This window comes from Rhamphochromis sp. 'chilingali' (assembly GCF_963969265.1).
Source record: "Rhamphochromis sp. 'chilingali' genome assembly, chromosome: 12".
Lineage (NCBI taxonomy): Eukaryota > Metazoa > Chordata > Actinopteri > Cichliformes > Cichlidae > Rhamphochromis > Rhamphochromis sp. 'chilingali'.
The window spans coordinates 7,132,554-7,153,735 of NC_137939.1; the positions used below are offsets into that span (position 1 = coordinate 7,132,554).

The 21,182-nt window shown below is 37.2% G+C and overlaps 4 protein-coding genes across 4 annotated transcripts; all 4 read left to right on the forward strand.

Moving 5' to 3' along the window:
- LOC308406600 (taste receptor type 1 member 2-like) lies at positions 1-3,640 on the forward strand (the record flags this gene model as incomplete). Its single annotated transcript, XM_080897680.1, has 6 exons — positions 1-116; positions 311-608; positions 702-1,427; positions 2,010-2,216; positions 2,491-2,611; positions 2,712-3,640. 6 exons carry the CDS (start codon positions 1-3, stop codon positions 3,638-3,640), a joined length of 2,397 nt encoding a protein of 798 aa, XP_080753806.1.
- A 2,952-nt stretch (positions 3,641-6,592) lies between these two features.
- LOC308406601 (taste receptor type 1 member 1-like) lies at positions 6,593-8,228 on the forward strand (the record flags this gene model as incomplete). Its single annotated transcript, XM_080897681.1, has 4 exons — positions 6,593-6,617; positions 6,765-6,873; positions 7,063-7,360; positions 7,479-8,228. 4 exons carry the CDS (start codon positions 6,593-6,595, stop codon positions 8,226-8,228), a joined length of 1,182 nt encoding a protein of 393 aa, XP_080753807.1.
- A 527-nt stretch (positions 8,229-8,755) lies between these two features.
- LOC308406602 (taste receptor type 1 member 1-like) lies at positions 8,756-12,182 on the forward strand (the record flags this gene model as incomplete). Its single annotated transcript, XM_080897682.1, has 2 exons — positions 8,756-8,765; positions 11,254-12,182. The coding sequence occupies 2 exons, from the start codon at positions 8,756-8,758 to the stop codon at positions 12,180-12,182; spliced, it is 939 nt and encodes a 312-aa protein (XP_080753808.1).
- A 7,020-nt stretch (positions 12,183-19,202) lies between these two features.
- her3 (hairy-related 3) lies at positions 19,203-20,437 on the forward strand. The gene is made up of 4 exons (XM_080898934.1): positions 19,203-19,340; positions 19,445-19,540; positions 19,653-19,734; positions 19,843-20,437. The coding sequence occupies exons 1-4, from the start codon at positions 19,287-19,289 to the stop codon at positions 20,295-20,297; spliced, it is 687 nt and encodes a 228-aa protein (XP_080755060.1). The 5' UTR covers positions 19,203-19,286; the 3' UTR covers positions 20,298-20,437.
- Positions 20,438-21,182: the final 745 nt, after the last annotated feature.

Sequence of the window (21,182 nt, forward strand, 5' to 3'; positions counted from 1 at the left end):
ATGTCAGCCACAGACTTCCATCTGGATGGAGATTATTTGATTGGTGGACTTTTTAATATTCATTATGCCCATGGCGGTATTTATCAAACAAAACCACAGGCCATTGACTGTTCCAGGTAAGCTTTCTAACCAAATCTTGATATGTGGAACTCTAAAAGTACCAAATGACACACCTTACATTATATAACTTCACCTAAACTAAGTCACTGAGTGTAACTTAGTAGCACATTTACATGTAACTACATTAAGTCAGCTGTGAACAATTTTTATGTTTCGTTTAAAAGCTTTTACTCTCTTTCTCTGTCAACAGTCAACCATTCAGTCTCTCAGACTATCGGAGGTTTCAGATGATGAGATTTGCTGTGGAACAAATTAATAACTCTACCTACATACTGCCAAATGTGTCCCTTGGGTATGAAATATTTGACCACTGCTCAGATACAAAGAACTTCCCAGGAATTTTAAATCTTATCTCAGTAAATGGCCTGATTCAACCTTGGTTTGAACCACTCAAGAATTTTTCCAGAGTGATGGCAGTGGTTGGCCCTTTTACAAGCACAGATGCCCTGACTATAGCCCCGCTCTTCATGACAGATCTCATTCCTATGGTAAGTTAGAATTATAAACTAAAATGAAGTTCACCTAAAGTTGTGAATATATGACGAGAAATAGTAAAAATGTCTCCATTACTCTCTCGACAGGTCAGTTATGGAGTTGGCAGCTCTCGCCTATCAAATAAAATAAAATTTCCTTCCTTCCTACGGACAGTGCACTCCAATGACGGGATGATTGAAGTCATTGTTAAGATCATAGTGCACTTCAATTGGCGCTGGGTTGCTTTCCTAAACAGTGACAATGATTATGGTCGTGATGGCCTAGATCTTTTTATAAAGAAGATCGACGGTACTGACATCTTCCTAGCTTATACGAATGCTCTCAATGACAATACAAACTACTCCCAAATATTCGAACAGATAGAAGCACAAAAAATACATGTTGTCATTGTTTTTGCTCCAGAAGCGACTTCAGAAGCTCTTGTTGAGACAGCAGTACAAGTGAATTTCAGAAATAAAGTGTGGATAGCATGTGACACCTGGTCCATTAACAAAAGGCTTTCCAAGATGAAAGGAATCAGAAACATTGGAACTGTACTAGGTGTGTCTCAGCCAGTAGAGACAGTACCTGGCTTCAATAATTTTATCTACTCTACCAAAAGACAGACGTTTTTTAAAAATGAAGCACAAACTGGGTTTTGTAATCAGGCTTGCAACTGCAGCTACGTGACACCAGAGGATATCATTTCAGCAGATGCGTCTTATTCATTTACTGTTTATTCAGCTGTGTATGCCATTGCTCACGGTTTACACAATGCCTTGCAATGTGGAGATGGTAAATGCAGTGATAAGATTACCCTGTTCCCATATATGGTAAGTGTGCAAACAGTACTCAAGAGATTATGTGTTTCATCTTACTGACAACTGTAACCTCTATGTGTGTCTAAACATTTTAAAATACTGATCCTTCCTATCTTTTTTGTGATCACACACTGCATAGAGCAAGGTATATAAGGTGGGTAAACTAGAATAAGATGCCACCCTCTCTATCTCTAAGTTTATTGAGCTTAAACGTCAGTATCAGAAGTAACATCAGAAATAGTTCTCCAGGCTTCTTGAAGGACATTGCAGCTGCATTTTGTTCTATTCTCTGTCAAGATCACCCCATACTGCACCAATCATGTTAAAGTCTGGACTCCTTTGGCTAGATTATTATTCCAGCAGAGTACCTGATCAAGTGGAGGGCATAGGCATAGTATCAAACCTTACGTCTCTCTTAAAATGCATCCATCCAGCCATTACCTCCTACTTCTTGTGTCCTCAAAATCCTTAAAATGTACCCTTTCTGTAAAAGGTTTCACCATTCTGCAGTTTCTCCTTTCTCTGGGATATTTCAACAGCCTAAGTAATAAGTGTGAATATCCTGTTACAGTTACCTCTTTATGCCTACAACAGGTTTTAGAAGAGTTGCAGAAGTCAAACTTTACACTTTTAAACCAGAATATTCAATTTGATGAGAATGGAGATTTCAAGTCTGGATCATACTCAGTAGTTTTCTGGAATCAGACTGGAGATGCACAGGAGATTGGCTTTTACAGCTTTTATCCATCTCTTCAATTCTTCATCAACAACACCATGATTAAATGGTACACAGATGGAGATGTAAGTTGTGTTTTTGAATCTTTTCATACAGTATATCAACACTTTAGACAGTATAAAGTAATCAAATCATCGTTTTTTGTATCTTTTTTCCTTTCAAATGATACATTTTTACATAAAGACACACTAGTGTAGTTATTCAGGGCAAAACATACTATCGAGTAAATAAACAGATGGTGGTTGTTAGTATTTAGTGAGCGGCCCTAAATTTTAAAAACTGTGGCTGCAGTCCTTTTCCTGTTGTCTGTATATTTTACAAAATAATATCCTTGAACAGGTACCTACTTCATTATGTTCAGCAGAATGTCCTGTTGGATATGTACAAAAGCAAACTGGAATCCACAAATGCTGTTTTAACTGTGAAATATGTCCAAATGGAACCTATATCAACATCACAGGTAAATTATTTTAAGAGTTTCATGTATCATAAGTTACCTGCAGCATTTTCTTTTTCAAAAATCAGTTTAATGATGGTCTGTCCTTTTGTTGTCTAAACAGAAGATCGCTACAACTGCATCAACTGCAAAGACACACAATGGTCTAAAAAAGGAAGTATTTCATGTGATCTGCGTGTAGTGGAGTATATGCCATTTACAGACAACTGGGCTATACTGATCATGGTCGGTGCCTGGGCCTTAGTGGGCATGACATTATCCTTGTCTGTTCTCTTTGTTGTTAACTATAACACACCTGTTGTCAAATCTGCTGGGGGACCAATGTGCTTCCTAATTTTAGGCTGTCTCAGTCTGTCTAGTCTTAGTGTATTTTTTTACTTTGGCAAGCCAACAGTTGCTTTCTGTGTATTAAGATACTTGCCATTTCTGTTATTCTACACTATTTGTTTAGCATGTTTTGTTGTGCGCTCTTTTCAAATTGTTTGTATTTTCAAAATAGCAGCCCAGATACCCAAACTCCACAGTTGGTGGATGAAATATCATGGACAGCACCTAGTCATCACTGTGGCATTTATCACTGAGGCTTTCTTGCTTCTTATTAGCTATTCATATGCTGCACCCAAACCCTACCAAAACAAAGTTTGGTACCCAGACAAAATCCTACTTGATTGTGAAATTAATCCTAAAGCAATATCTTGCTCTGTGATTTTACCTTTATTGTTGTGCTCTCTTTGCTTTGCTTTCTCCTACATGGGAAAAGACCTACCAAAAAATTACAATGAGGCCAAAGCAATAACTTTTTGTCTCCTCCTGCTGATCTTAACCTGGATTGTTTTTGTCACACAATATATGCTTTACCGTGGGAAATTCATCCTAATGTTTAATGCTCTGGCTGTACTCTCCAGCCTCTACTGCTTTCTGTTGTGGTACTTCCTCCCAAAATGTTACATCATAATTTTTCAGCCACACCGAAACACACCTAAGTACTTCCAAAGTCTCATTCAAAATTATACCAAAACAATTAGCCAATAGCTGCCTCTAATAATTTTGTGTCTCCACAGGCAGAAAAACTAATGTACTCAGGACCTTCTGCTAAAATGTTGCTTTTAAGTAATTTTCTTATTTAGATCAGGAGTTCTCTTTTGGTAAATATGCTTATGGATTTTTGTGACAAGAGTTAGATGAAAATGAATGAGAAGATGTTCTCTCAAAAGTTACCAGTCTTACTTACACTTATGTTGCTCTAAATGAAATTATCTCTAAATGAGATAAGACAATTAATTAATTAATACCTGTTTACAATGTAATTACATAAATATATATTTTCCTTTGGACCAAGATAATCTGGTTTTTTACCTTGTTCCTGGGCTTTACGATCAATTGGTTCTGAATAGAACCTTGTTCTCAACAAAGCCGTAGGAGAGTGGTATCAATTCTCTCATCTTATTCACAAGAAAGCAATTATGTGTACTGTATAAAATGTAAACTTTTCTTGAATGGATAGGTTTTCTTAGGTTTTTCTGTAGTAGTAGCAGTACTAGTGCTTTTCACTCATATTGCGCTTAATTAATAAGCAAAACCCAATAAAGTTTAACCATTACTAGACAAGTCGTGAATTCTCCAGACTTAATTTATTTATCAACACATCAAGTTTGGAAGCCAATTCTGTCCAACTGCAAAATGTTGTTTTGTAATTTTCCCTTTGTTATTGTGCTCTCTTTGTTTTCCCAACAGGCAACTTGTTTAAGCAAGGTACAGACAAATCAGTGATCATGTAGATAAGACATGAGATGTTTATTTACATTTTTCAGTGATGTTCTGTACCCCCTAGAGCAGGGGTGTCGAACTCCAGGCCACGAGGGCCGGTGTCCTACAGGTTTTAGATAACATCCTGGGTCAACACACCTGAATCAAATGATTAGTTCATTACCAGACTTCTGTAGAACTGCAAGGCACATTGAGGAGGTAATTTAGCCATTTAAATCAGCTGTGTTGGATCCAGGACACCAGCCCTCAAGGCCTGGAGTTCGACACCTGTGCCCTAGAGTATAGTATAGTAATACAACATCTCACTAAAAACATCCTTGTATACTATCATTCATTGTTCTGAATTTAGTCCAAGTACCTGTAGCTGCATCTTTATTACAATGTGGATTTCTAAAATGCCTCTTTTCATGATAAATTGTGGGGTTTCCATCATTAATCGCCCGTTCTAGCAAACTTACCTAGCATTTATACAAAAGCACTGCTCTGCTGCTTGTTTAGACACTTTTTAAGGGTACTCAAGCATCCTTAAATTTCAATTCTATTATTTAGAAGTAATAATGTAATTTTATGTTATCTCACCTCTAATATCATATTCTGGCAAACTGTTTATTGACAATGTTGCATGTCAGAAGGAAACAGGTTTAAATGTCCAGTGTTCTTGATGTCATGATGTCACAGTGCACTGATAGAAGCACTGGATGCTTTAACAACAAGGCTTTACATTAAAGGTCATTTTTTGGCATTATTTATTAGGAAAAAAAGCATAATGTATTCATAGATATAGTGTGTAATTACGTCTTCCAACAAACTGATGCATTCTCATAAACATAAAATGTATCTTTTAAAAATACATAGGAGTGGGTTTGCTGTATGTTCCGATGTTCCTCCACCATATTTGAATACAGTGGCTGTGAAGGATATCTTCCTTCCAACTAATGGCATTTTACACGTGTGTGTATAATTCGCCAAAGGTGGAGAGTAAAAAAAGTCATAGGCATTTGTGTACCATGGAGGGATTTTTATATTCATGGGCACACCTTCAGACTCAGCATATACAGCATCATACCTATGTTTTATCATTAAAGACAGGGTCTCCTTCACCAAAGCAATGTTTTGGTGAAGGAAACTGTGATAATAATAATAATAATAATAATAATAATAATAATAATAATAATACAAAACCTAACGTAACTGCAATAGATGCACTTTTAATTATAAAGTAAAGAAAATGTTTTGGGATTAAAGTACAAACAAACAGATGACTGTTATTATGCCTAATGACTTTAACCATTAGCATATAACTGATTCTATATGAAAGTGTTTCAAACTACTGACTATTGCTAGTTAAAGCAAGTTTATCTGTAATATTTTGTTGCATTTGGTCTTAATGCAGAGTTATAGTTGAAACACATTTTTTGTTTATCAGCCCACAGTCTCACCAGATGAGACCTATCTCTTAATATTAACCAGAAAGTTCTGCCCTTCAAACAGGGAGTTACCTTCAAATTTGGGTTAGGGTTCTTGTCATTCACCACTTACATCTGCTGAGTGATTGTAAATTTTGAATGGCCTGTGTGGTTACATGTTAAATTATACAGGGATCATTTGTAAGAGGATGTGGTCACTTACTGTTTGGTAATGATCAAGGGGTGAGTTGTTGTTTTTCTGTCTTTTGTTGCTCTGACCTAGTGCAATCTTAGTTGAAGTACACATTTCTTCCAAAGGACAAATGCATTTTGGCACATTTTCTGCAGTGGAAAGAGCAGCTTGTAGTTAGCATTAGTGTGCTTCAGTCATTTTAATAAATATCTACAAATACGAATAAATAGTTTGACGGTGGATGTAATGATTTTGTGATAGTGTAACATGATTTAAAAACATAAAACCAGCCAAAGGGCTTTTAAATCAAGGCCCAAACGTTTTATGCCAGTATTTATGCCAGCATTTCAGAATTCTAGCTTTGGTTGCGCCCAAAGAAGACAAAGATATTTTAAAGACCTCATATCTGTCACGGAGTCAAATAAAATCTAAAGTAAATGTGTTATAATGTCTAAAGGAAGGAAATGATTAATTGAGTTATTCCAGATAGAAGCATTACACTAATTTGCTTGTGATGGTTGTTCAACTTTGTGCACAAACAGCAGCTTGGATGCTTTTGCATACTGATTTGTGAAAGTTCATTCAACCATTTATAGCATCACCATGTGCATGTAAATGATGACGGGAGGGGACAGTCATCACTGTATCATAACTCACTAAAGGCAGAGGCACATTTTGGTAGAGTGCACAACAGAACACTAAGAAAGAGCTTCAGCAATGAAACATTTTTTAGAATCTTTCTGTCTGCTAGGAGCATTTCTACATGTCTGCACTCAACATACTGTCCCAGCGTCAGAGTTTCAGCTGGAAGGGGATTATTTGATAGGTGGACTTTTTCACATTCATGACGACACTGGCTCTGTGTATCATGAAAGACCAGAAGCTCTCGACTGCACCACGTAAGTTTTATGATAAATCTAGTTGGATGCCTTTACAAAGTCCAACTACGTAGTATAGAATTTAATCTGATCTGTGTCCTTGTTCAATTGAATTTATGTAATAATAACAAAACTACAGAAATACGAAGCTTTTAAGCAATATTTCAGATTTTTATGGTTAATCCTGTTCTCTTGTCTTCTTGTCCTCAGTAAACCACTCACATTCTCAAATTATCGGAGATTTCAGATGATAAGATTTTCTGTAGAGCAAGTTAATAACTCTACCAATTTACTGCCAAATGTATCTCTTGGCTATGACATATTTGACCACTGCTCAGATACGCAGAATTTTCCAGGTGTTTTGAAATTAATCTCAGCTAATGGTTCAATACAACCTTGGAGTGACAAACAAAGTGTTCTGTCTAAAGTAATAGCTGTGGTCGGTCCTTTCACAAGCACTCAATCCCTGACCGTAGCCCCGCTATTCATGGTAAATCTTGTTCCTATGGTAAGTTGTTAACAAATAATATGACAAAAACAGTTTTATAGAAAGATTATGACTTCTTTTTGTCATTATTTATTGTACCTGAAAATGATCAAATTCTCTATTATTTTCTATTTAACAGGTTAATTATGCAACTTCTACTTCTGTGTTCTCAAATAAGGCAAAATATCCATCGTTCCTGCGTACATTGCCTTCCAATTTAAATATGATAGATGTGATTGTAAGAATTTTGCAAAAATTCAACTGGCGCTGGGTTGCTTTCCTTAACAGTGATGATGATTATGGTAATGATGGTCTGGATTTGTTCACTCAGAGGATAAAGGATACTGAGATCTGCCTACCATATTCCAAAGGCCTGAGTGACAGCACCAATTACACTCAAACGTTCAAACAGATGGAGGCAAAACAGATAAATGTCATTATTGTTTTTGCTCTAGAAAACAATGTTGAACCTCTCATTGAGTCAGCAATGCTACTGAATGTGACAAATAAGGTGTGGATAGCAGGGGATGCATGGGCCTTGAACAAAAAACTCCCCAAAATGAAAGGAATCAAAAACATTGGAACCGTACTTGGAGTAGCTGAGCCAGTAGTGACAATACCTGGTTTTAGTGATTTTTTGCATTCTTCCAAAGCCCAACTTCATTGTAAATATGCAGAGCAAGACACATTTTGCAATCAGAAATGTAACTGTAGTTGCATGAATCCTGAGGATATCTTTGCTGCAGACCCATCATACTCTTTTGCAATTTACTCTGCCATATATGCCATTGCTCATGCCTTACACAATACCTTACGATGTGGAGCTGACAAATGTGATAGCAATATCACAGTGTACCCCTACATTGTAAGTATACAAGCCTTTTTTTAATCATCCTGAGAACTGTCTAATAATGTTATGTAAAGGTGGTAATAATGTACTATAATACAGTACAAGTTATTGGACAAAAGGACCCCCCTGATGATCCTCTAATCGCCTGAGCAGAGGTGTGAAACTGGCTCAGGCAATTAGAGGATCATCAGGGGGTCCTTTTGTCCCTCTGTTGGGGGACACTCCCACTAGGTTTAAATCTGGGATTCCCCACCATTTGACCTTAGAACTGAAGAAGCTTCTCGGATGAGAGGTGAAACGTCTTCAAGCAACTTAAAGAAGTCCAGACACTTTTCTTTGCAAGCTCCTTTGATTATATATGCTTCATTTTCCAGTTAAACACACTTTAACAACCAGGGTTTTTTTGCACTCCTGAATCCAGGTTATAATGTAGAAACTACTGCACATGTTTCCAGGTAGTCATGACACTTCCTGGAGGTTTTTTTTTTCTAATATGTCAATAATATGCCAGTAGTTAGAAACTGGCGGTCTTGCATTTTGCATCCCTGATTTCTGGTTAATACCACATGCTTCCAGGTAATAGGCCACAACATTAAAACACAGTCTTTGCATTTTCATCTTGAAACAAATAAAAATACTGAGGACCAATGTAGGATTAGTTTTACCATTATAATAGGATAAATATGTCCCAGAGTCTTGAAGCACTGACCAATATTACCTTATTATATTTTACGAGTTTACTACAACAAGTGTTTCTTTTCTTTTTTTTATTTAAATGCACAGGTTATCATATTACTACCACCATATTAATACATTGTATCATATTATATGCTATAATAAACTATATACTTCTACCAACTGGTTTCTTGGATAATGATTTGCTAATGAACTTTATGATACTGATAATAACTTGATACTTCTATATTATTACTTTCTTGTTACCAAATTACCTAAATATTACCAAGTCATTACTGACAGAAAGTACTCTCTATGCTTCTAAGCAGTTAGAACAGGGAATTGCCTTCTACTGTGTTGAATTCCATCTTTTAACAATAGCCTGCAAGTGGTTTGAAACTGAGATGACGTATTGTTGTAATTCTGAAACCAAACTCTTTTTCAATAGTTGTAGAACTTGTCACTTCATATTGTGAAAAAGTTTAGGTCTACTATCTATATCATCAATATATGATTTTTTTTTTCTTTTAAATACAAAGAATTAATGGTTGTGTAATTTTTTCTGCACACATCAGGTTCTAGCAGAGCTGAGGAAGTCAAATTTTACACTTGTAAATAATAGTATTCAGTTTGATGGCAACGGAAATCTAAAGCAAGGATCCTATTCAGTAGTTTTCTGGAATAACAGTGGTGATGCACAGGAGATTGGATTTTATCAGTTTAATTCAGAAGTGCATTTCTTCGTGGATGATAGCAAAATTGAATGGCACACCAATGGAGAAGTAAGTTTTTATTGTTGTTGTTGTTATTAATACAACATTTAGTTAAACATAATATATGAAAAATGTTTGTTTGTTTGTTTGTCTCAAGATGATTTAACAGCACCAACCAAAGTCAAAACACACTATCAAAGATCCTTTGTTTTTATTTTATTTTTTTCAGGGGTTTTTTGGCATTTGTTGTTGTATATAAAGCATCTTTTTTGTGTTGGTTTTTCTCCCCAATCTGTTGCTACCCTTCAGAAATGCTTTTTTTTTTTTTTTTACTTATTTTATGTGCTAAATATATGTCTTGTACAGGTACCTACTTCCTTATGTTCCCCAGAATGTCCTGCAGGATATATAAAAAAGCGAAATGGAATCTATGAATGCTGCTTCGACTGTGAAATCTGTGCAAATGGAACTTACGTCAACATTACGGGTAATGGTTTGCAACGTGACTAAATATACAGGTTCATCATGGCAAAAGTACATACTTTCTTTAAGTACAAGTTTAGATATACAGTATGTGTTAAAAAAAACTTTGATTAAAAAAACAAAGTACTGATTTAACTTCTTTTGCTCACATAAAAGTGAAAAGGCACAAGTATTAATAAAAAGTATTAATATAATATATTTTTTTATTTAGTAAATGGAAATACAAACTTTTTCACACCTAAGAAGAAAGAGCACAGTCAGGAATTAAAGTGTGGCAGGTTGGGAAACACTAAAATCTGTTGTAGGGTCTCATCAATATAGTACATTTAATCAACAGAAGTTGACTCAAAAAGCTTTAAAGACAAGCACATTTACATTTCAGATCTCTAAAAAACTGCTTTCTTATGTTAACTCATTGTTGTGGAAAATAAGTAAATCATGACGTTGTTCTCCCCCCCTAAATACGCTGTAAGTATCAGTATCAGTATTGGAATCAGCAATACCGGTCCGGTACTTACGTGGTATTGGATTGATACCTGAATTTGTACTATCATATAGCACTAACTGCGACCACAACTTACAGACATCTGGACCAAAAAACAAATAAAGAATGCATCATTCTGTCCTACTTTAACCCCTGAGTATAATGATATAAATCATACAAAACAGTATACATAAATTATATATTATGTGTTTTTTGCCTCTTTCTTCTGTTATTTCAATAAGCTCCATTTAAGCTCAAATCAGTTGGAAGGCACTCAATGTTGGGGGGAGAAACTTACCTTAAATGCATAAAATCCGAAGTAACAAGCCTGTTCTGAAAATCTAATGAATAGCACAGACAATTGTGTTAAAATGTAGGGAGTAAAAAGCTGTTAGAAAAATGAATACTAAAGTAAAGAGTAAAGTACAGATATCTAAATTCTACAGAAGTGCCGTAACAATGTTTTTAGTACTTTGTTTCTTCCCATAAAGATAACTATACTTTTATTTCACGTGGTTTTAAAGATTCACCTTGATCCTTAAAAACTAAATGGACCACTGTCTCCTCAATAGTATTGATGCAGTTTTTTCAGTTATTACAGTTATTTTGGGTGTAATGAAGCTATGAATAATGCAAACAAATTTGATCAAAAACTGAACATTTTCAAATATAAATCTATTAATATGGTTTATTGTCTCTTGTAAAACAGAGAGTCCATACACCTGCCTCAAGTGTAAGGACATCGAATGGTCTGAAGAGGGAAGTACATCATGTAATCTGCGGGCTGTGGAGTACATATCAGCCACAGATATTGTGGCTACATTGGTCTTCGTAGCGGCCTGTGCATTTGTGGGCATGACGTTAGCCATGTCTGTTCTCTTTTCAGTCAACTACAACACACCTGTCGTCAGATCTGCTGGTGGACCAATGTGCTTCTTAATTTTAGGCTGTCTAAGTCTGAGTAATCTTAGTGTATTCTTTCATTTTGGTAAGCCGACAGTCCCTCTTTGTACTTTGAGATACTTACCATTTCTCTTATTCTACACTATTTGTCTAGCATGTTTTGTTGTGCGCTCTTTTCAGATTGTTTGCATTTTTAAAATAGCAGCCAAGATCCCCAAGCTCCACAGTTGGTGGGTAAAATATAACGGACAGTGGCTGGTCATTGTTGTTGCATTTGTCATTCAAGCAATCTTCCTCGTTATTGGCTATTCTTGTAAACCTCCAAGCCCCTATAATGAAACATCCTGGTACCCTGACAAAATCATACTCAGCTGTGACATCAGTCTACAAGCATCTACAGCTTCTGTGATTTTACTGTCATCAATATGCACTCTTTGCTTTATTTTCTCATACATGGGCAAAAACCTTCCTAAAAACTACAATGAGGCCAAAGCAATAACCTTCTGCCTCCTCCTGCTGATCCTCACTTGGATCATCTTCGCCACAGAGTGCATGCTTTACCGTGGGAAGTACATACAGCTTCTTAGTGCCCTGGCTGTACTTTCCAGCCTGTACTCTTTTCTGTTTTGGTATTTCCTCCCAAAATGTTTCATCATTCTTTTTCAACCCCACAAAAACACACAGCAGTACTTCCAAGGTCTCATTCAAAATTATACCAAAACAATTAGCCAGTAGCTCACTTCAGGAAATGTATCAATCACTTCAGATAGAGAAGTCATAGATGGATCTTTTTTAGTTCAATGCTCTAATGTCAAATCCTCTTTGAAATATATGTAAATCATGCTTGAGTTACTTAAAGCAAACAATTTTATTTTTAGAAATGTGCTTTATATTCTAAAGAGCTTTCACATAACTCATATCTGTAGTCAGCTATGTAGGATTCTGGCACAAGATTAAATTAACTATTTGGGGGTTATGGTTTCTGTTTATGTATATCATGTTAAAGAATGGATGTATAGTTTTCAAAATCTTTTAAAGTTATATGCATTTCCATCACTTTGAAGCATGAAGTAAATATACACATGAATGAATTCTGTACTAATTCTGATATTTTCATGAACAGCTGTGTAAAAATCAGTGATTAAAAAAACATGAAATAAGATGTTTTCCTATTTTCTTTTTTGGTTGCTGTAACACAAATGTGACCACTTGGTGGCATCACTTCACAGTGTGCCTACAAGCAGGCCATTGGTTCAACCATACTGTACTTCAACGTTGCCAGTGCAAAGCCAAACTCTGGTGAAAAATATGCAGTTTTGTATTGCACTATGAAAAGAATTGTACATGTTACAGTGAAGAACTGTCAAAAATTGGATAGTGAATACAGGCTTCTGGGCAAATTGAGCTTGTGAATTTATACACTTACCACCGCTTTACATCGACTATGAATAACTTCCAGTCTGTGACTGACCGTCATTTTGTGAACATACTTTTATTTCAATTTAATTTTAAAAATAGGCCCAATGCATTCAAAAACCTATCAGACATCTCTGAGACGGGCTGTCCAGGTGTGAATTAAACCACTAACTCTCGATTATTCAGCAGCATGGTTCAGGTGGGTGGTAAGTTAAAAGTAAGAGCTAAATGAATACCAGCAGCTTGATTTTTCCATAGGTGTTCGGGTATTCAGTAAACGTGAGTAAAACTGATAGCTGGCAGGCATAGCCTTCATAGTGAAGTTATATTGACAAACTAAATTAAAGAAATACAAACCTTATTGTCTTCGCTTATCCTTACTGACATCGATGAACATGGTTCATTTTTAGGGGAGATATATATTTCATTTGGATGCATTTTATGCCTACAGAACATAAAAAATTTTGTGTGTGCGTTTATTGGTGATCTTAAAGATGATCACATGCAAGGATCTTCACTCGTTTTTCTTTGTAGGCTATTATTGGATCAGAGATCAAACGTTTCCCTTCATATTCCTTAATTTAGTTACGTGTACTTTTGCTGTTTGGCCTCTTTTCCAACCTCGTTTTGTTACTCTCTTCTTTGATGTCCCGTCAAATTTATAGCCAGACACAAACTATTGAGACAGCGCTGACAGCACTGATGGTCAAACATTTCTCTTTCCATTTGAAAGTCAAAGTTTCACGTCGTGACGCTTAGTAGGATTGGGATGCCCCGCAAAGTGAAACGGAAAGAGCCTTCCCCGCAGGGGGTATGCAGCAATTCGAGAGGGTAAATTGCCATTTTGTTGTGGCCATTCAGCTTCCTGGCAGGGAAAAGGGGAGGATGGACCGTGAAAGTAGGAACGAATTGGTGAATGGTGCCACTTAGCATGGCATATGGCGCGTTTGGAGGGCTATACGCTGACACCAGCAAATTGACAATTTCTTACTGATTTCAGAGTTACATTCGCCACACACGATGTTATGCAGAATTTCAGTGTGATTACCAACTTCAGCAATTTAACTGGGGTGAAATGAGCCTATGCTTCCAATGTGATATGACTATCTGCAACTTACAACAGACTCCAACAGTTTTTTTCTATTTAACAATTTAAACTTGGATTAGCCTCGCATTGAATGAATTTCTTTCCTTAAAAAAAGTTGGTTCAGCTAAGGGGGCACACATTTCTGTCTGACAAAATATAGAGCGAGGAAAATCAGGGTAACGCCCCACGCCTTTTCACTTGTACCTTTCAATTTTCCACTTTGCCCAGATAAAGAGAAAACCATGGGGAAAAAAAGTTGGTCAGCAACTGGTCCCCCCCCCCAAACGCGAAAAACAAAACACATTTTAATGGAGGCAATTTGCATTTGGTGTCCATATGGGATTTTCCTTAAACGTTATATACCTTTTTTTAATCGAAAGACACAGATCACTCGAAGGTCAGAGTCCATACCACGAGTTTAGATTAACATATAGCTTCCATTAGTTCAGTGTTAAGGGCTAATAATTCCTTATTGTGTTTAGGAACAGTTAAACTGGAATATTAGTGAAACTTTTAAATCTAAGTTTAAAAGTGCTAACGGCTAATTAAATGACTGCACTTGAGCAATTTTTCAGTCTGCACATCCTTAACACAAAGCCTTTAACTGTCTCATCGCTGGGTTGCTTTTTTTGTTTGTTTGGTTTTTTTTTTTGGGGGGGGGGGGGGGGGGGGTTGTGTTTCGTTTCGTTTTTTGTTCTGGTCTTTTGTTAAATATTAACACGTAATTTAGTGTATCCAACCAAAGTAAGAGTCTTTAATAAGCCTTTAAATATCCCGAGGAAATCTGTGTCTTCTGTTATTTGACCAGAGCCTACAACTTTCATAATAGCTCGTGGCTTTTCAGAAAGTCCCTTAAGCATCTGAAATACTTTTGCACCTGTCCGTGCAGCTCTATTCACAGTGGTCTTTCTACTCACAACAAGCAGTCACACCAGCAAGCCTCTATCATTATAGGGACCTGTCAACATTAAAGTAAGACACTGTGAGTTGAACTTAGACTAGATTAAACGTCTGCAAAGAAAAAAAAAGTATTGCACTATTACAGTTAAAGAGGGCGTCGTGTGTTGATCCATCTGGCCACACTGACAAAGGAAGGTTTGATGTTTTTTAAACCTGAAAAACAAAAAGGGGGGTTTTCCAAGTTGCTCATATGACTGTTGTTTTACGCACGGCTACAGACGCGGTGTCTGTAGCCGTGCTAAAGGCTGCTTGGTTATTTTCATTTAAATTTCGCTCTAGTCGTTCAGAGTAAATGGCAGATGTTTTGCAATTCAAGGCACATCAATACCCTTGCGCTTTAGTGTTTATTAACAAAGGCGCCCTCCTTTTGTCAGGCTCTTGTGTCTTTCACAACAGAGCCCAACAAAGGTTTCATCCTCCAGCGAGTTATAAAGTTACTTTCCAGTCAGTTCATTTCGGCCCTTGAGAAAACCTTAAGCGATGTTAATGTGCACCTCTGTCCTTTTCATGCGGTAACCCCGGCACACACAAGCAAACACAGGCCATTATGTTGCCAAACCAAAGTAAGAAGTCTTTAAATAACCCGAGGAGCAGTCTATAGAAATTCATGATGCCGTTTTCATTTGATGTGTGATCAGAGCTTTGCCAACAGGTCCGTCGCGTGGCTTTTCAGAAAATCCTGTCAATATTTCCAATATTACTTTTGCAGTGCACCTGTTCGTGTACCTGCTCTCTTTACTGTGGCCTTGCTGCTCAACAATTAGCCTTTTGGGTGCACCAGTACTGCCTCGGGTCCATCTGAATGGGAGGCGGTACATCGATTTGCTCCGCTCACGGTGAGCCAACTTTTGGGCCCAAGTTTGCATATTTTAACAGGTCTGCGAGGCATGAGGAGTGGCTATAACCTGCAATGTATTTCCATAACACGGGCTAAAGTGGATTTAATTATAATACTAAAGATTTCATTTCTGCTGTTTTTACTTTTTTCTTGGCCTGTTATATATATCTAAATACACTTCACTTGCATCACGTAAATAAGCATTCCTTTATAGCTTCTATATAACATAAATGTTGCTCTAAAACTATAGTTTTTAATTACTTTTTAAAATAAACTATTTTACTCTGACGTTTCCTAACATGAAGGTGACCTCTGTATTTCTACCCATGTAGCCTACTGTTAGGCACAAGCCTATTGGCTTGCAAATGCATCACTTTCCCTTTAGGAAGAAAACAGTTATTGCAGTAATTATATAATTACCTCACTAATTGTTGTTAACAAGTTCCCCAATAGTCCAATTATTACCGCATCTTTGTCAGGTCCCCTCCGGCAGGAATCCATGACAAAGGTCCAATCGCGTTAATGAATGGCCTGAGGCTGAAAAGTAAAAGTGGAGCGAAGGACCTGTCCTTTTTAAAAACATACACTTAACTTGTCATTTAATAGCACTTGTATTATGATGCCCGTTGAGGACACAAGTTTCTCGCTGCGCTATTCTCATGGGTAGATGATGCCGTAAGAACTTATGACAGAGGTGAGGCGGTTTTGGAGGAAAACAGTTTCAAAGCCTGATTGCATTCCGCCACTTCAGAAACAAGCCTGTTTTCATTTTGGAAATCTAGTTTTGTTTCTGTTGTTTCTTTTTTTTTTTATTCCTTTGTCCTAACGAAAAATCCAACACTAATTGAAATTACACCGAGTAATCAGTGGGGAAATCGCTCCTCTGTGACACAGAATAACAAGACAGGCGAGTGTTTTGATGCAATGACTCCACGCTGAAATCAGCCCTCCACGGTCCTGTGTAAAAACCAAGCGTGAAAAAGCAGATAATGTGACGGATATTGGACAAAAGGCATCAGAAGGCCCACTTACACCCAGAGCATTTCGGCCAAGTTTCATACCGATTATACGCTGAAGCATAACACCAGAACTGTGTCCCACAATTTTTCGGTTTTTACTCAATTAGTTACTCCTGACACAACTCTGCCAATTCAATTCATTCGACTGAGGGACTTCACGGCTGTGGTTTAGTTCTGCGAAGGCAATAAATTTAAGATCAGCCTTGGATTTCAGAAGCCCGTTAAATTAAATTAAATGTCCGGTTGGTAAAAGGGTTATAGCAGGGACATTGTAGAAGTTGACTGATTACCATTTCATAGCAGGATGAAGAGGGAACTAGTGTTGATTCAGTTTATAACTGAAAGGAGTCTTTTCATGCACACTGTAGTTACAAATCAGAGCAAAAGAAAAGATCAGTGGAACACCGCTAAAATTTGGCCTCTTTTCATTCTCGGCCTCTATAGACTGAATACAAATATGCCCCTCCTTTAGCAGGGCCTCACTCATTTCAACACAGGCATTGTACACAGGATCAAGCAGGAGAACAGGGGCAGTGTGAGACAGGTTTTCTCTACTGTGTCGCGTGTCTCTCAAATAAACTTTACTGAAGTGCGCAACCAGCTCCATACATCTACTGAATGAACTGCATACACCTGAGCCCGTTTACCTTAAAACGACAGCGATAAAATCCAGTGCGCCATAAGCCCTTGTTTACTTAGTCCCACTTCGATCCCACAACCCTTTAACTTTCATATCTCATGCGTGTTTTATAATATCAGTTAAAAATGAACACCGTTTTGTTAATCAGTTTTTACTGAGTCTGCATTTTTTGTTTTGCTTTGCTTTGTTTGTTTTCAATGGGTGCTTCAAAAAAATTCTTACGGGGTGCAGAGTTCCTGTGGGCCACACCACGTGCCCTCGTTTAAAGTATCACCCACTGCTAGGGAATGAATCAACTAGCAGTTTTTGTATTTTGTCGTGCTGTCAGAACAACAACATGTGGCATGTTGTGTTTATAGTTTTATATAAAAGAAATAACACCAAATGTTATTTTAATTGACTGAAAGAAAAATTATCACAGTGTGGACTATACTACTACTACTACTACTACTACTACTAATAATAATAATAATAATAATAATAATAATAATAATAATAATAATAATAATAATAGTAAATATGAGAATTTTGCTTGTGCATAAAACTTTTTTTGTTAAGTAAAGACTATAAAAAGTCTCTCGGCCTTATTAAAGACAACATTTATTCTTTTTTTACACAACATGCCAATTACATATACAAAAACTAAGGAATAAAGGAAGTAATTTATGATGTTTTCATACTAAAAAAAGCTTAGTGAACATTTTGCTGATATTATTTTATTATTGCGTTATTCTGAGATCCCGGCCGATAGTTCTGTTACACAGCTTGGTAAGATGATTCATCCCTTTTTTCCTATTTTCAGATGGTCAGTTTGAGCACAAAATGCCCAGTGGACTGCGGTGATCCTATGGTCAATACATTGTTTCAGCTGCTATGACTTTCCCAAGGCTCAGTTCCTTTCAGCGGAAAGTGTGGAAAATCGGGAAGCGAGGGAGCAAGGACAAGGGGCGGCCCGCGATTCTCCTCGGTGCCTCACTGAGGCTGGTATGAAGACAAAAAGTGCTGACGCACAATAGCGAAAGAATGCTAAAAGTGTAAAAGTGTCCTCAAGGCACTTGGAACCTCGTCTGCTTTTTTTGTTCCAGCATCTAGGGCGTTTATCGTGTATAGTCTATATATAAATATATATTAAAATACCTGCACTGTTTGCCTTTAAAAAGCAGTCTGGCTGATCTAATAAGATGTTGCAGGTGCAGAGGTTTTACTATCAGCGGTCACCGGAAAATTGGAATGTTGTGGAGACACGACGTGAATTTCCACGGTGCTGCCTTCAACCTGGTGGCGTGAAACTCACGCACAAAGACTGAATACAGGAGTCAATAGTGTCCATGCTGCATACCAAGCAAAACCATTATCATTATGTTTACTATTTTTACGCTACTTTGCCACACAAGTTGATTATTAGACACCGGGTAGACACTGCACAACATATGAAGCAGTAGATTGCATAGACTCTATAACTAGATCTAGAGCTATAAGTCTGTTTTCCCGTTAAACTCCAGTCTGGTTATTCCTCTGTGCCCTGCACGAACCTGAGGACCTGAAGGAATAAAAATATGAACCAGATAATTTAAAAAATACTTCCAGGCTGTGTGAGTTTGGATCAAGGCGAAATACATTTATACTCAGTTATTAACCATGGAGCAGCATAAAAAATAGATTTTCAAATAATTAGAGTCTGATTCTATAGTTAGTGTGGGCTGCCAAGCCAACTAGCTGCCAGTGTTGCCCATTTGAGCGCGAGAGACAGAGGCGGGCCTGTTTGCATTGACATGTTAAGTGGGTGTCTCTATATAAATCCACTCAGGATAAACCCCCTCGTCCGTGGGCCAGAGAGAGAAAAAGGTTAACTTCAAGGAAATCAAAACGGACTAAGAGAATGGTGGCGACGACAGACTGCATCGAGAGAGTCAAACCCACTGCTGGAAACAAGGTGTGTAAAAGAACTTGTTAAAGGGAACTTAATAAACGGCAAATTCCTCACAATTACTACGAATTATCGAAGCATGGGTTGTTGACTTTACGCGTGCTTTACAGGTGTCCAAACCACTCATGGAAAAAAAGCGAAGAGCGCGCATAAACCAGTGTCTGGACCAGTTAAAATGTCTCCTGGAGAGCTACTACAGCAGCAGTGTAAGTATGAGAACCACAACTTTAGAGCTGGAACAATTTGGGTTGCTACTTTTGATGAGCTAGCATTTCTTTTACGAAAAAAGTTTAAGTAATGTGTAATCTCTTTTCTCAGATTCGAAAGCGCAAACTGGAAAAGGCTGACATCTTGGAGCTCACCGTGAAACATGTGAAGAACCTCCAAAAAATTCAAATTTGTGAGTTATGACTTCATTCTTGAAGACATATTCGTGTATTTTTGACAACACAACTTTATGCAGAATTTGAATGTCTCTGACCTTGAGATGCCTTTTTCATGATTTAAGGCGCAGCGTCTGCTTTCGACGTTTCCGACTACCAAAGTGGCTTCCGCAGATGTCTAACCAATGTCAACCAGTACTTGCTGATGACAGATAATCTAAACGCGAACGACCGCTGGATGTTATCGCAGCTTTCCAATAAACTCTCTCGCTCTCGGAGAAGAGCGGAAATCTTCAGCACCATGGACAGCGGTCTGAAGCAAACTGACACTCAGAGTGGGGCGCAGAAACTTTCTCCATCCGCATCCGGAACCGAGGAGAGAAAAACGACCAGAACGAAAACTTTGAAAGTCCATGATGCAAGCACGTCTTCTTTTCCACCAGCAGAAGAAGCATTCCGCTCCACTGAAGCCAAACAGGCTGTTCTTTTTGCGGCTCCTACACAAAATAGTACTAAAAAAGGCTCCAGCGACATAAATGAAGGCGCGAACGTTCAGCAAAGCCTGTGGCGACCTTGGTAGCTGAAAATCTGTAAATATCCTGTAAATAAAGCTTGATTTAACTGTTTGTGTTTATGATTGCACTATAGTTTCCCTCGACATGTTGTTACTTATTTTTAATACAGTATTATTTCCATAATAAACGTGGCAAAGGAAACGTCCCTCTGTGTTGTTTAGTAACATGACATTAACCTTTCAGTCTGAATGTCAAATACAACATGTTGTGTTCAAAGTGGCACATATATTGCTGTAAGCACGGATTAGTGTAAAAAGAGAGAGAGAGAGAGAGAAACAAAATGATCCAAAACAACACAGATTACTGTAAAAAATGTAAACCTCAAAACGTTTAATGTGATTGTGGGAAGCCAGAGAACCTATGTGTGCTTAAAACTTTAAAAATGAAGCACTTCATAATTTCTATTTCTTTGTGGCATTTCTCTAAACTTAATTTGACTTGTGTCATGGGAAATTATGACGTAATTTTGTGGAGTTTTGAGGAAAACGGACTCGGTGGAGTTTGACTGTCATTTCTTCCATTCTTCTCTGGTTTCACGCGTAAGTACCGAAACAGTAGCGGGAAAATCAGATACTTGTTGGACAGCAAAGCAATTTTCTGCTATATGCAACTAATTACATGCTCAGTGATGTCCTCTAGATTTGGATACGCTTATTTGATTCTGATCTGAGCTTTATCATGTTATATTTCAATCTGAATTTATCCAATTAACTTTTTTCACCTTTTGGATTTTCTATTTTTTTTTTTCCAGCTCCTTCTTTACTGGGATTTCCCACTTTTAGGTTAAAGTGTCTCCTTTTATTTGAAAATAATAATAATAATAATAATAATAATAATAATAATAATAATAATAATAATAATAATACCATTATTATAGATTCATATAACTC